This window comes from Capra hircus, chromosome 11, assembly GCF_001704415.2.
Source record: "Capra hircus breed San Clemente chromosome 11, ASM170441v1, whole genome shotgun sequence".
Lineage (NCBI taxonomy): Eukaryota > Metazoa > Chordata > Mammalia > Artiodactyla > Bovidae > Capra > Capra hircus.
The window spans coordinates 74,099,703-74,114,029 of NC_030818.1; the positions used below are offsets into that span (position 1 = coordinate 74,099,703).

Genomic DNA, 14,327 nt, shown 5'->3' on the forward strand with positions numbered 1-14,327 from the left:
GGTATAAGTGAGGAGCAGGGTGAACACACCTGGCCAGGGGCTGGGGGCTTTGGGGAGGTGGCAGATCGGTGAGGAAGGGTGTTCTAGAAAGAGTGACACCAGAGCAGAGGGCAGGAAGGCATGCAGAGAAAAGCAGATGGTGTCCAGCTTGTCTACTGGGAGGGGCCACTAGGGAAGTCAGGGGGAGTCAGGGCCGTGAAAGCAAGTGGGTCACGTGGAGGAGGCCTTGGGGCCACAGAGAACACTGTGGGAGCCATCCGGGGATGTGAAATCAGACGTGGAAGGCGGTGGGGGGAGGAGGAGGGCAGAGCCTGGCAGGCACGAAAGTCCTGGGGTTGTGACGTGGGCCTAGCCCCTCCTTCACTGCCCACTCAGCCACTTTCCTGCTCCTGTCCTCCACCTTCTAGAATGTTCTTTCCTGTCTAGTCCCTTTCCTGCATTTTTTCTCATCTGACAAATTGTCCCTTCTTCTGTGTACACTATGCCTACTTCTTATTTAAGACCTGTTTTATCAGAGTGACTTAAGGTAGACCCTGCCCTGGAATTCTCCAGGCAGGAATACTGGAGTGGGTTGGCATGCCCTCCTCCAGGGGATCTTCCTGACTCAGGGATCAAACTCACGTCTCTTATGTCTCCTGCATTGACAGGCAGGTTCTTTACCACCACTGCCACCTGGGAGGCCCCTATCAGACTCTACCTTAAAGTAGACTCTGCCTGCTTAATTGTTTCTGGTCGACCATGAGGTTGCCTCACACGGCCCACGAAGATCTATAGCCGTAATTTACAACACAGCCGCTTTCTTATTATTTGACAATTTGACGTTGAATGATGATCTGCTTTCAGAACTCATCTGTTCTCTTGCAAAAAGCTACAGAAGCATATGATGCAAAAAGTGACAGTCTCCCCTGTGGCACTCCCCAGAGATGAGCCCCTGACCTCCTCGCCCTGTTGTCTTCGAGGCACCCGGGTTGGGGGCATCAGAGCTGCAATGCTTTGTGTTTCAGCTGCTGCCTTTGTCCGGCCCTGGTTGACAGTCCTAGAGCCCAGACTGTGCTAGGAGCGGCCACCACACAGGACTAGATTGTATCTTGATGTCCCCAAGGTTCCCAGGGAGCCCAGAGAGTCTTTTTTTGGAGGAGAGTTTGGTGCAGAGTCCGAGGGTGTGGGAGAGGCCTGACCATGTGGGCAGGGGCCGCAGAGTTTGCAGTAGATGAGCAGCACCACGCTGGACTTTCTTGATCCTTGGTGTCCTGTGGTCCCTCTCAACCCTTCCCTGCCTAGCATGTTCTCCCCAGCCCCTCACACACCTGCTGAGTCCTTGGATTACTGTGCACCCCGCATGCATATGTCAGGGGGAGAAAAAGGCTGAGACGAGCGTGGAAGGCAGGATCCTTCTTTGTGTCCCCTCATCATGATGCCTGGACCAGACAGAGCTCACAGGCCCGGCTGAGGGACAGAAGGTCTCCTGCTGACCTGAAAACCCCCTGGAGCTTGTCATCTGTAAGCCTGTGGTCCGCTTGGAAGGCCGGGGCAAGTGTAGACCTTGTCTTTCTGGGATACTTTCTGTCTCAGTGCCTTAGCGACACTTCACGTCAAGCAACACAAGAGCGGCTAAGGCATGAGGATACTTGCTGTGTGCAGACGCCGTTCTAAGGGCTTCATGGTAACGAGTCACTCAGTCTCTCCATGGGTTCCTGAGCCCCATCAGTGCTCTGAAGACGCTCAGGTCTCAACACTCAGCCTGTTCAGGGCAGGAACTGACCTGTCCTGGGCCTCCAGCTGCTTCCAGGGTGGGGTCTGCCCTGCCAGGTCTCCAGGGAAGGTCACCTGGTTCCTGGCCCACGTCTGTGACCAGGATTGGGGCTTTTCTTCCCAGAGTGTCCACACCAGCCCTGCCCTTCCAGCTCACCCTCCCCTCCCCCACAGGAGAACCTTATGCTCTCCATCCTGCCCAAGCACGTGGCCGACGAGATGCTGAAGGACATGAAGAAGGACGAGAGCCAGAAAGACCAGCAGCAGTTCAACACCATGTACATGTACCGCCATGAGAACGTCAGGTGAGCCGGCCCCGGGCCTGGGTTCTGAGCACTGGATGGGGACTTCAGGGGGTCGACTGAGGACTGTGGACTTCGAGAGTCTTCCTGGAAACATGCACCCCCTCCCCACAGTATGAACTTCAGCCCCTGCAGGAGCTGCCTTGCTGCCAGATGTTGGGGGCTGAGATGGGCTGTATGGTCCAGACCCGTCATTGTACATACACCAAAGACAAGCTAAGCTAGAGGCCAGAGCCCTGAATGCGCCCTGGATGTGCCAGGGTCTCACCACTTAGGGGCCTGAGCAAGGACCTGGCTGCCCGGGGGCTGGAGTAGGAGCTTGGGGTGATTAGCGCGGAGCCCTGCTTGCTATCCGCGTCCTCACTGCTGAGCCTTCCTCCCCTCCAGCATCCTCTTTGCTGATATCGTGGGTTTCACCCAGCTGTCCTCAGCCTGCAGTGCCCAGGAGCTTGTGAAGCTGCTCAATGAGCTCTTTGCCCGCTTTGACAAGCTGGCAGCTGTAAGTACCCTGCCCCTCAGCTGGCTTTCCACGGTGGGGGGTGGGGGGCGGGGGGCACCCACGTGGCCTGGGCCTGCCCCTCCCCCTCCTCCCTGGCTCCCACGACTTCCTCCCACCCAGCCTTCCCCAGCGGTCTTTGCCTCTAGCCCCTCCTCACCGAGGAGGGGGTGCCTCGGGACCCCAGTCCACACCCCGCCCTTTCAGAAATACCACCAGCTGCGGATTAAGATCCTGGGTGACTGCTACTACTGCATCTGCGGGCTGCCTGACTACCGGGAGGACCACGCTGTCTGCTCCATCCTCATGGGGCTCGCCATGGTGGAGGCCATCTCGTAAGTGGGCGCCGCTGGCGGGGGATGGGGGCTCCCAGAGTATGGGTCCCAGCCCCTTGGGGAAGCACACCTTCCGAGCTGGCATGTTTTGGTGGGCCCTGTGCAACCCAGGCCCCCTAGGAGGGTCCGTCAGGGTGCGACGTGGGTGCAGCCTCCGACGGAGGCTTTTCCCGCCTCAGGCCATGCTGTTTGTTCTGCTAGGCAGTGCCCTCATCATGAAATGCCTCCACCTCACATTTTCTTTACTTTCCTCCCAAGTGTCCCCCCATCTCTTCTCCCTGTGTTTCCTCATCATGACCCCCCTCATATCTCTGGACAGATAAGTTCAGAGATCCCCATGCCTATCTTTTGAACCAGGAAGTCCAAGTGCAGCAGAGGAGGGACCACTGAGGTCACAAAGTGTTTGGGCAGCAGAGCCGGGCCTGGAACCCTGGTCTCTGAGCTCAGAGCTCTGGCTCCTGCCTTGAGGCCGGGAGCCTTGAGGGCAGTGAGCTCTGTGCCCCCAGGATCTTTTCCGCTGCGGTCTCTGCACCCTGAGCTTGGAGATGCCTGGGGGATACTCCTGGCTGTCCCCTCAAGGCCTCTGGGGGGCCCTGGGTGGCATCAGTCCCCCAAAAGCACCTTGCTGAGTCTCGGAATTGAGTGTGTGTCCAAGGGGGTGGTTTTGCATTGTTAGAGCATCCTCCTCTAGGACTGGCTGGAGAGAAGCCAGGACTGCCTTTCCCTGGGGACCATGGTTCAGGTTTTAGAGATTCACTTCCACTCCCATCACGGTTGGGCAAAATTCTGAAATTCACGTGTGTCTCCTCTTGGAGGTCTCAGGCTGGGGGGTGGTCCCCTTCACGCACACACACCTAGCACAGGGCCTGCACATAGTAGGTGCTCGGTGACGTCAGCTGCATGGATGAGAGCAGTCGGAGGTCACTCAGGGGCAGAGGGTCCCTGCTGTTTCCGGCCCCCTGTCTCCCCTCAAATCACACACAGGTTGTTGAATGTAGGCTCAAGCCGCTGCCTGCTGTAACCCCAGCAGTGGGTGACTCAGACGTGGGCAGAAAGCAGGGGGGGCAGCTGGTAGTGGCTGCAGAGGGGTTGGCCGCCTGGCTGGGCACAGGCTCAACCCACCCTTGTTTGTGTGGGTACCTGGCAGGTATGTGCGGGAGAAGACGAAGACTGGGGTGGACATGCGAGTGGGGGTGCACACGGGCACCGTGCTGGGGGGCGTCCTCGGCCAGAAACGCTGGCAGTACGATGTGTGGTCCACCGACGTCACCGTGGCCAACAAGATGGAGGCTGGCGGCATCCCTGGGTGAGCGCGTGTTCCTTCCCAGGGTGGGGACCGTCCCAGCCATCCCTCGGGGCTGTGGTCTAGACGAGGGACGAGGGACCTTGGAGCACCAGGCCTCCGCACCCAGGAGCAGCTCCTCCTCCTGGGCCCTGCAGGAGCCTGTCCAACCTCCCCTTTACTTGCCATGGGGCTGCCGGGCTCCGAAGTCCCCGTAGCTCCTGCAGGGCGCAGGTCTCAGTGGAGGGCGTTATTAGCTGTGAGAGTCTCCTGACAGGCCCTGAAGCACCTGCACATCTCACTGAGCTCTTTACAGACTCGGTCAGGGTTGGCAGGGCAGGCCCTGTCCTCAGGATGGACAGGGATGTGGCAAAAACTTCCCAGCCTTGGTCCGGGGGGCTTCCCTCGGACACAGTCACAGTTCTCTCCCTCAGAGTGGCTCCCTAGACATGGGTTACTACCCCTTGACAGCTGGTGGTACAGCTGAGACTCACACCGGGTGGATACTAATCAGACTTTATGACCTTCGTGTTCAGAGCAGACTTCAGTTCCTTATCTCATCTGATACCCTCAGCCACCTGGGAGGACAGACCGTCTCACGGATTGACCGCTGAGGCTCAGAGAGGGGGACGTGCGGGGCTGCCCACACAGCCAGCTAGTGGCAGGACTCGTCGGGCACTGCTGTGTCCCGGGGGCAGCGGGCGGGGTGGGGGCTGCCTGGCCTGTGCTCAGGGCCCCTCTCACCGGAACCCAGGCGCGTGCACATCTCCCAGAGCACCATGGACTGCCTGAAAGGAGAGTTTGACGTGGAGCCGGGCGAGGGGGGCAGTCGCTGTGATTACCTGGAAGAGAAGGGCATTGAGACCTACCTCATCATCGCTTCCAAGCCAGAGGTGAAGAAGACAGCTGCCCAAAACGGCCTCAACGGCTCGGTGAGTCCTCCACCCACCCCCCAGGCCTAGAGATGAGATTGTAGAAGAGTTGGCAGGACCGTGAGAGGTCCTCTCGGTGCAGTGTGAGAGCAAAGGGCAGTACAAGGTATTTTGTGCCAAGGGTAAAGTCTGAGCAACAGGAAATGCTCTAAAGAACTCAGAAAAAGTAGAAAGCTGTCCTGCAGAAAATTAGGAAATGTCAGGGTGGAAAGTGGAGCCCCAGGAAATGACACTTGACCCGGTCACAGAATTCTTGAGTCTTCATATTTTATGAGTGCTACACGAGGAACTTCAATATATTCCCTAGAAAAAACAGAAAGTCTTCTTCTAAGCAATTCTGTAAGATGCTAACTGACAATCATTTGAGAAATCAGTGACCTTTGTGAAGTGATGGAACATTTACAGTTTCTGGCCAAAAGAAAGTTTTTAGTGAATTTTAAAATGTTACTCCTTAAAAAAAAATTACCCACAAATTTGCTTGTCCTAGGGACCACCTTGAAGTCACAGAGCAGCAGTCAAATGCGTCTTTGCGACAGCCACACACATTCCTGTTCACTCTAATCTTGTGTTTCCGTATTCAATCAACCCTTGCATGGGGCATCATGTGAGTCAGGAGTTGTTTGTGGCACCTGACACCCCCGAGAGGGTTATGGGTGGGGTCTTGGCTTAGCAGCAGCATCTTTATAAAGCTGTTTTTCGCTATTCAGTTTTCCAATTAGAGAAAAGTTGAGTTCATGGATGTGTAGCTTGAAACACTGGCACAGAGGCTCCGGGTGAGTAGAGTGGGGTCTGAGTTGTTGGGCCCCAGGACCCGGATGCCACCATGCAGGAAGGAAGCACAGGCGACAGCATCCCATGGACGGGAGTCAGACTTCTTCCCAAATGCTCCAACCAGACAAACGAGCTGACCCATTCCTCATGGAATCATGGGCGCTGTTCCCTTCAAAACTTGTACTGACATTTTGAGGCAATCCAGGTTTTCAGTGTTGTGTAAAGTTGACTTTCAGCTGTTTCTTAGATGCCCCTACCTGAAAAATATAAATGTCTCAAAGTGGAAAAGCTGGGTTAAAGGTTCTGCACAATGTAAGTTTAACCCACGTCCTCACCTCCTGCCACCCCTCCTGGGCCCTTGCTGGTCTTTGACTCACTTTTTTCTTCATTCATCTGAAAGATGAAGCCAGGATATCTCACTGTTTTAATCGCATTTCTTCAGTTATTAGTATGACTGGACACTTTCCACATGGTCGTCAGCCTGGGGCTTCTCTTCTGTGAATGGCATGTTCGTATCTAACCTTTGAGGAGTTTCTGCACCTTTGATTTGTAGACTTTGTTGTTTATGAGATGAACCCTCTGTCACACGATGCTCGTCAGATCTGTGTCAGGCATCTGCTTTGGTGCATCTCTCTCGGAGAACGTAAGATGCTGGCCTGCTGTAGATCGTATCCGTTAGTTGTTTTCTCTACCAGGCGCTGCAGGAACTGTCAGCCCCCAGTGGGTGTTAACTGTGCTGACAGCTTAGCACAGTTATCATAAGCCTTTGTGATTAGCTCAACGGGAGTTCAGAACTTCTGCTCCAGATGTGCTCTGAGAAGGCCGAGCTAGCAGATCACCAAACCTGCTCAGCAGGGAGTGAGTTGGAAGCAGTCGAGCATGGACAAGATAGAGGAGGTGACACACGGGCCACGTGTGAGTGGTGACAGGGAGCAGAAGGGACAGAGGTGACAGGGCTTCTCTGGGCCTCACGGGAGCAGACACCATTCCATCTGCAGCGACCTCTCCCCGTGGTTTAGCTGAACAAAGTGATGAGGAGGAGAGTGTGAGAAGAGTTATCACAACGAATCCTTCCCAAGTGTTGGAAAGACGTCTCCCGTCTCTATGGACCTTGTTGCCAGTCTCATTTAGTTGTCCTGAATGCCATCGCCAACAGCTCCCAGACTGTGATCTCAGCCCCACTGGCATCCCTGCGCTAAACTTCCAGCCACGGGTGAATCTCCATCTGTGTGTGTGTGCGCATGCGTGCTCAGTCATGTCTGACTCTTTGCGACCCCATGGACAGTAGCCTGCTAGGCTCCTCTGTCCATAGGATTCTCTAGGCAAGAATATTGGAGTAGGTAGAGCCATTTCCTCCTCCAGGAGATCTGCCCAGCCCAGGGATTGAACCTGCATTTCGTGTGTCTCCTGCATTGACAGGCAGGTGTTTTTCATCATTGCGCCACCTGGGAAGCCCACTGGTCCAAAGCTGAGCTCCCAAACCTCTCTCCACCCTAGAACCCACTCTTCCTTGGTCTTCCCAATCTCGATCAGTGGCAACTCCCTTCTTTTAACTGCTCAGCCCCAAATCTTTGAAGACACCCTTGCCCACAAGCCCCTTCTTGCACGGTGTACCTGTAGGCCCCTCTTCTCACCCCTGGCAGCCACGTCCCACCTGCACCAGTCAGCACGGTGGTCCCCCAACTTCTCACCCTGCTCCTGCCCTCGCCCCACTGCCCTGTCTGCTCACAGCTGCCAGAGCGGTCCTGCAGGGACGTTGGGTGAATCATGTCACCACCCCCTGGCTCAGCATCTTCCTTTGGTCCCCATCTCACTCAGAGGAAAAGCCAAAGTCCCCTGAGCAACTTTGATCCAGGAACCCCATCCAGCAGGTCCTCACCTTTCACTCACTTGCTCAACTGGGGCAGCGCAGGCCTCCTGGCTGCTGCTCAGACCCCCCGGGTGCACGCCCACTCCGGGTGCATGCCTACTCCAGGCTTCCTGCTCCCCAAAACCTGAGAGCTGCATAATGTGCTCTTTCACGTGTTTACGGAAATGTTATCCTCACAGTGACTCCTCCCCAGCCTCCTCTTTACAGTCACCTCTCTGGGAACCCCTGTGTCCCTTGCCTCCCCTGCCTCTCCAGGCCCTGCTCTCAGACTTCCTGTAATCATTTATTCTTTGTTTCACTGCTGCCTGCCTCCCCACTAGAAGGTGGGATCCCAGGTCAGGACATTGTGTCTGTGTCCCCAGAAGTTATAACAGTTCCTGTCACACAGTAGCTACTCGATAAATACTCAGTAAATGAATGAGTGGACTGTGTTCCTGTGTAGAGGATCTCATTTATTCTGTCAAGGAAAAGTACTAATCCCTGGGGAAACTGGTTTATGGAATTTATTCAGACATTTGGAAGGCGTTTGACAGGGCTCTCTACCCCAAAAATGACCCCTGTGAGGCTCTATGTCCCTGAGTTACTTAGAAATAGGAGTTGGAACAATAGGATCTTTCTCTGCTTGGAAAAGTTTTAATACTAGAAATTTAATACTAGAAAATTACAGCATTCTAAAGTGGATGTTCTGGAGGAGGAAACGAATAGTGAGATTTCTAAAGCTATGAGGCCTCTGAACTCTAGTGGGGAGATTCCAAACCAGAGAGTAGACCAGCCCCTCGCCTGGGTGGGCGGCTGGCAGTGCCTGGGGGCCCCTGATGGCTCCTCCCTTCTGCTGCAGGCCCTGCTGAACGGAGCGCCGCCTTCCTCAAAGCCCAGCTCCCCTGCCCTCATTGAGACCAAGGAGTCCAACGGGAGCATTCACACCAGCAGCTCTATATCTGAGGAGCCCGAGGAGCAAGATGCCCAGGTATGGGTGGGGCTGAGCCCCGGGATGTGGGCGGAGATGGGGAGGCAGAAGGTGAAGAGTCCTGAGCTGAAGGGCAGGCCTGGCCCCTAGCTGGGCTCCATCCTTGGAACTGCATAACCTGGGGCAGGTTGCCCCCCACCTGGTCTCACTGGCCCCTCTTCAGTTACTGGGGATGGAGTGGCTAAGGTCAGAGGAAGTGCCCACTGCCACGGCCTGGTCCAGCTCCGATGTCCCTAACTCTGTAGGTCTGAGGGCACAAGGACACCAGTGGACACTGCTCCAGGATCGGACCATTTTGGAAGTGGGCCTTCAGGGCTGTGCCCACCTCTCTAGCTAGGTCCAAACCCCACAAGTCCTGTGCTCAGATGGAGGGTTTCCAAAGGAATCAACAGGCTGTCCCCCTGAGATCAGGGCCCACGGTGGGAGCTCAGGATCCTGTCCAGGATCCGTCCATTACCGAGGAGCTTCCTCAGTGCATCCGCTGACAGAGGCAGGTGCTGAGATGGGTCTCGGCCCTGCAGAGGCTGCAGAGCTGGTCAGCCTCGCCACTGGTCTCTGCTGCCCTGTGCCTGTAGACCAGGAGATGGAGGACAAGAGGGTGGACAGGGCTGAAGAAAAACTGGGTTTTCTTGAGCACCACAGCGCTCAGTAACTCTTCCTTGTTGTGAGTTTCCTGATAGAAAGTGGAATACCGATGCAGTGTAATTCACTAACAAGGACACAAAGGCTTAATTAGCAGCCTGTGACTTCTGTCCTCACGATTAGCCAGTGTCGCGTTGCTCTCAGATATGCTTCAGGGACAGAGGTTCCTGGTGCTGGAAAAGAGCATCCGTGTTGTGTTACAGAGAAGAAATTGGGGCTGGAGGAGCGTGGATTATACGGGTCAGACTCCACCCGAGGCATGCCTGAGCTCCAGCCCGGGGCATCTTGGTTCTGGCTTCTGGACAGACTCTTGGGCCCACCCAGACAGCCCTGAGGAGCCCAGTCCCAGTTGTCGTTTGGACTGATGGCTGTGTAGTCATGGTCTGGAGTCATGTGTCTGGAGCTGACGCTTCTCCTTTGTAACCAGGAATAAAAATGGTAGCGGGCACCCCAGCCCCACCACCCCACTAGCAGTAAGATTGTTAGTTTCTCTGCATTGCTTTCCCCCTCAGATCTTCCTCCCCTCAGATGAGCCAGATCTGAGCTCTTTTAAGAGCTCCCTTAAGCCCGAGGGCTGGGGGTCTTTTACATCCCTGAGAATGCCGATGCATACGGCTGTGTGACACCCTCATCCTCACAGCAGGAGGTGCTGGCACCGCGCTGCCCAGCAGCAATCTCTGACTCGAGGTCTCCTGCTCAGGAGCCTGGTGGCTGCTCCCCACACTACCATTAGTGGGCGGTCACTGCCGAGCTCCTGTTAGGGGCACGGGGCCTGGGTGAGTTCAGGGAAAGCCGGAAGGCCTGAGGCTTTGGGTCCAGACCCAAGCAGGATGGAGCCACGTGAGACCACTGGGAAGACTTTCCCCAGGAGACGGTTTTGAGAGCCATGGGGCGGTGCTCTGCCATCCCTCTGTTCCTCTTTCCCCCAACACTGCTGTGTCTCCCCAACCTCTCCCTGCTCCATCCCACCTGCCCCCCCCAACTCTGCTGCCCTGCCTTGCAGGCCGACAACCCCTCGTTCCCCAACCCTCGCCGGAGGCTGCGCCTTCAGGACCTGGCTGATCGCGTGGTGGATGCCTCTGAGGACGAGCATGAGCTCAACCAGCTACTCAACGAGGCACTGCTCGAGCGAGAGTCTGCCCAGGTGTAAGCGGCCCTGTGGACACCCAGCCCCTTGGTCTTAACCTTGAGCGGCCCTGGCACGCAGTCCAGGAAGTTTAGTCTTCTTAAATGTGTCTCACGGGGCTTCTTTGCACTGCAGAGTGAAGAAGAGAAACACCTTCCTCCTGTCTATGCGGTTCATGGACCCTGAGATGGAAACCCGCTACTCAGTGGAGAAGGAGAAGCAGAGCGGGGCTGCCTTCAGCTGCTCCTGCGTTGTCCTGCTCTGCACGGCCGTGGTGGAGATCCTCATTGACCCCTGGTGCGGGGTGGGCAGGGCAGGCCCGACAGTTGGGAGGGTGGAAGGGGACGAGCTACCTAGGCTGGAGGCCTGAAGGGAGAAGGCCTCAGATGGAGCCTGACTCAGGGCCTCAGGCTGGGTTCCTTGGGCTGCACCCCCGGAGCAGCCCAGGGAATGCTGGGTCTGTGCCCTGCACCCCCTTCCTTCTGTCTGCCCCTGGGTCTTGGAATAGAGCAAGCGTCTAAGTGGAGCTCACACCAGGGCTGAGAAAGCTGAGGAGGGGAGGGGTCCAGGGGATGGACATCTGGCTGGGTCGGCCTGAGTGGTGCTGGGACAAGAAGACGGGCTGGAGATGCTCTTCAACCTCAATCACCATGGCCCACCTGCTCCCTTTCTTGGCTCATCTTAGTAAAGACAGATTTCAGGCTCTGGGTGTAGACTTGTCTCCTCTCACAGCAGCAGGTCCTCCAGGGCAAGGCAAGGCAAGGTGTTGTGGAATCCTTGCCCCAATCCTTGCTGAAGCCTGAACTGAAGGATGGCTGCCCCCTCCCTTGCTTTCTCCCCGTAGCCGATCAGCAGTTCGCTCCAGTTCAGGGATTCCTCACCAGGAGAGGTGTGGAGCCCTGTTTTGATCACAGTTTGGGGAACTTAAAAGAGCCCTGGACTTGTCACATAGTCCTAGGTTCAGGGTGTGGCTTGTCGCCTATTTGTTCTATGACCTTGGGCACATCACTAAGGGCTCCTGGAGCGTCAGTTTGCTCCCCTGTAAAGTGAAAGATCAGGATGCTGATGATCTGAAGATAGTAGTATCTGGCTAACTCAGAATTGTCCAGTTCAGTTCAGTTCAGTCGCTCAGTCGTGTCCGACTCTTTGTGACCCCATGAATCGCAGCACACCAGGCCGCCCTGTCCAACACCACCTCCCAGAGTTCACTCAGACTCACATCCATCGAGTCAGTGATGCCATCCAGCCATCTCATGCTCGGTCGTCCCCTTCTCCTCCTGCCCCCAATCCCTCCCAGCATCAGAGTCTTTTCCAATGAGTCAACTCTTTGCATGAGGTGGCCAAAGTACTGGAATTTCAGCTTTAGCATCCTTCCTTCCAAAGAAATCCCAGGGCTGATCTCCTTCAGAATGGACTGGTTGGATCTCCTTGCAGTCCAAGGGACTCTCAAGAGTCTTCTCCAACACCACACTTCAAAAGCATCAATTCTTCAGCGCTCAGCCTTCTTCACAGTCCAACTCTCACATCCATACATGACCACTGGAAAAACCATAGCCTTGACTAGATGGACCTTAGTCGGCAAAGTAATGTCTCTGCTTTTGAATATGCTATCTAGGTTGGTCATAAATTTTCTTCCAAGGAGTAAGCGTCTTTTAATTTCATGGCTGAAGTCACCATCTGCAGTGATTTTGGAGCCCCCCAAAATAAAGTCTGACACTGTTTCCACTGTTTCCCCATCTATTTCCCATGAAGTGACGGGACCAGATGCCATGATCTTCGTTTTCTGAATGTTGAGCTTTAAGCCAACTTTTTCACTCTCTTCTTTCACTTTCATCAAGAGGCTCTTTAGTTCCTCTTCACTTTCTGCCATAAGGATGGTGTCATCTGCATATCTGAGGTTACTGATATTTCTCTCGGCAATCTGAGGACCAAATTCTTTCATTTACTCCACAAATATTTACTGTCTCCTTTGCACCTAGGGTTAAGGAAGGTCTAGGGATGCAGTGAACACTATCAGCTCAGCAGCCCTTGGCCGTAAGCTGCTCTGTTCCATGCTTTCCCCTTCCATCATAGTGACATGGCAGAAGGCTTGTTCCTAAGAATCCCTTCCCAGATTTCACTGGGCTCTACCCAGGGCATCTGTAAGTCTGCCCTTCTCTGGGAAATGCCTCTAAAGAACAGTTAAGCTGGGGATGCTTGCGTGTTCCCAGACCCTGCACACAGCTGTGTGGAGGGGAAATCACATGGAACTTTTAGGGTACAGGCTTGGCCTTACTTAGAGAGTCTGCCCTCTGTCTCCCTTCCTCTGCTCTCCTGGCCCTGGACCCAGCTCACTAAGCCCCCTGCCCGCGGCCCACCCCCCAAGCCCCAGCCCCTGGGCCCTTCCTCACTGTGTTCTCTCTCTCACAGGCTCATGACGAACTATGTGACCTTTGTGGTTGGGGAGGCTCTGCTCCTGATCCTGACGATCTGCTCACTGGCTGCCATCTTTCCACGGGTAAGAAGTGCATCTCCTCCTGGCTCAGAGCCTTCTGGAAGTGAGGATCACTCCTGGTGAGAGCCAGTGCTGATGGAGCTGTGCGCTGTCAGGTCCTGACAAGTAGACGACTCCTGTTGTGATGGTTCAGCACCATCCATTCATTTATGACAGACTCCTTCACTATTGGCTCTGCACCCACTTTGGTCCAGGCCCTTGAGCATGCGAGGGTGAGAGAGCCTGTATCAAGATAAATGGGGACCTGTGTTGAAAAGCAGAAGAGGACTGGCTGGAAGGTGAACTGGCTCAAATTGCAAAGGACCCAAAGCCAGACACAAGGGATTAAGACTTTCTCCTATAAGCAGTGGGTGCCAGGCAGAGGTTTTGATCAGAATGACAAGGGAAAAGCAGCATTTTAGGAAGTTTAATCTGACAGTAACTCACAAGTAACTTGGGGGTTTTAGGCACTCTGACCCAGGGAAGGCAGGAGGGGCCAGGCAAAGTCAGCCGGCCCTGAAAACTCCTGACCTGGCTTCACCACCCAGAGGCCAGAAGTGGACTGCTGCTGGAGGGCCACCCACAGGCTCCGCTGATCCCCAAGCAGCTCTGGGAAGGGCTCTGACACCTGGGCCACGGTGTGTCACCCACACCTTCAGCAGCACTGGTAGGCTGAGCTGGGACCCACGTGCCTTCTCAGTTCTGCCACAGTTGGGTTTTGGTTGATGCACGCGCACAGCACTGCTTCCCAGGTTCCCAGGAAGTGTGGGAGCAAGCTGAGTGATTAGCAGCCTTGTTTACAGAGGAGAAAGCTGTCAAGGCTCAAGGCCCTTGAAATTCCATGCTTGTAGGCCTTTCCTAAGAAGCTCGTGGCCTTCTCTACTTGGATCGACCGGACACGCTGGGCCAGGAACACCTGGGCCATGCTGGCCATCTTCATTCTTGTCATGGCAAACGTGGTGGACATGGTGAGCCCCCACTGTCCTGCTGAAGGGACGCCCGCTCTCATAGGAGGGTTCTGAATTGACCTGCATGAGCAGTTGCCAGCCCATCCTGTACCCCCCAGCTATCCACACTGGCTGCTAGACACAGGTTTGAGTGGCACTTGGGTTCCTAACTGATCATCCCGATCAGTGGGGTCATCTCCCCAGGTTACCTTCCAGACTGCCTCTCTCCCCCACCCAGCTCCTTGCTCTCCCCACCTCCAGGAGCCCAGCTCCAGGACCTGTGCTGGGGGCTTTACGTAGGTTGGTTCATTTAATCCATATAATCCCAAGAGGTCAGTATCATCTGTAGTTTCGTGTGAAAAAATGCTGCTCAGAGAAGTCAAATCTGTTTTAGGTCACAGCCAGCTAGCAACCCAGTGGAGAACTGAAGCA

At 55.2% G+C, this 14,327-nt stretch overlaps 1 protein-coding gene across 1 annotated transcript in view; it reads left to right on the forward strand.

Annotated features, from left to right (window-relative positions):
• ADCY3 (adenylate cyclase 3) overlaps positions 1 to 14,327 on the forward strand; it is an 87,709-nt gene that overhangs the window by 62,176 nt on the left and 11,206 nt on the right. The window contains exons 4-13 of the mRNA XM_005686948.3: positions 1,927 to 2,057; positions 2,442 to 2,553; positions 2,758 to 2,885; positions 4,033 to 4,191; positions 4,922 to 5,099; positions 8,579 to 8,707; positions 10,353 to 10,495; positions 10,611 to 10,772; positions 12,885 to 12,972; positions 13,800 to 13,916. Of these exons, the coding sequence (XP_005687005.1) occupies positions 1,927 to 2,057; positions 2,442 to 2,553; positions 2,758 to 2,885; positions 4,033 to 4,191; positions 4,922 to 5,099; positions 8,579 to 8,707; positions 10,353 to 10,495; positions 10,611 to 10,772; positions 12,885 to 12,972; positions 13,800 to 13,916 (1,347 nt within the window). The remainder of the gene's footprint in view (positions 1 to 1,926; positions 2,058 to 2,441; positions 2,554 to 2,757; positions 2,886 to 4,032; positions 4,192 to 4,921; positions 5,100 to 8,578; positions 8,708 to 10,352; positions 10,496 to 10,610; positions 10,773 to 12,884; positions 12,973 to 13,799; positions 13,917 to 14,327) is intronic.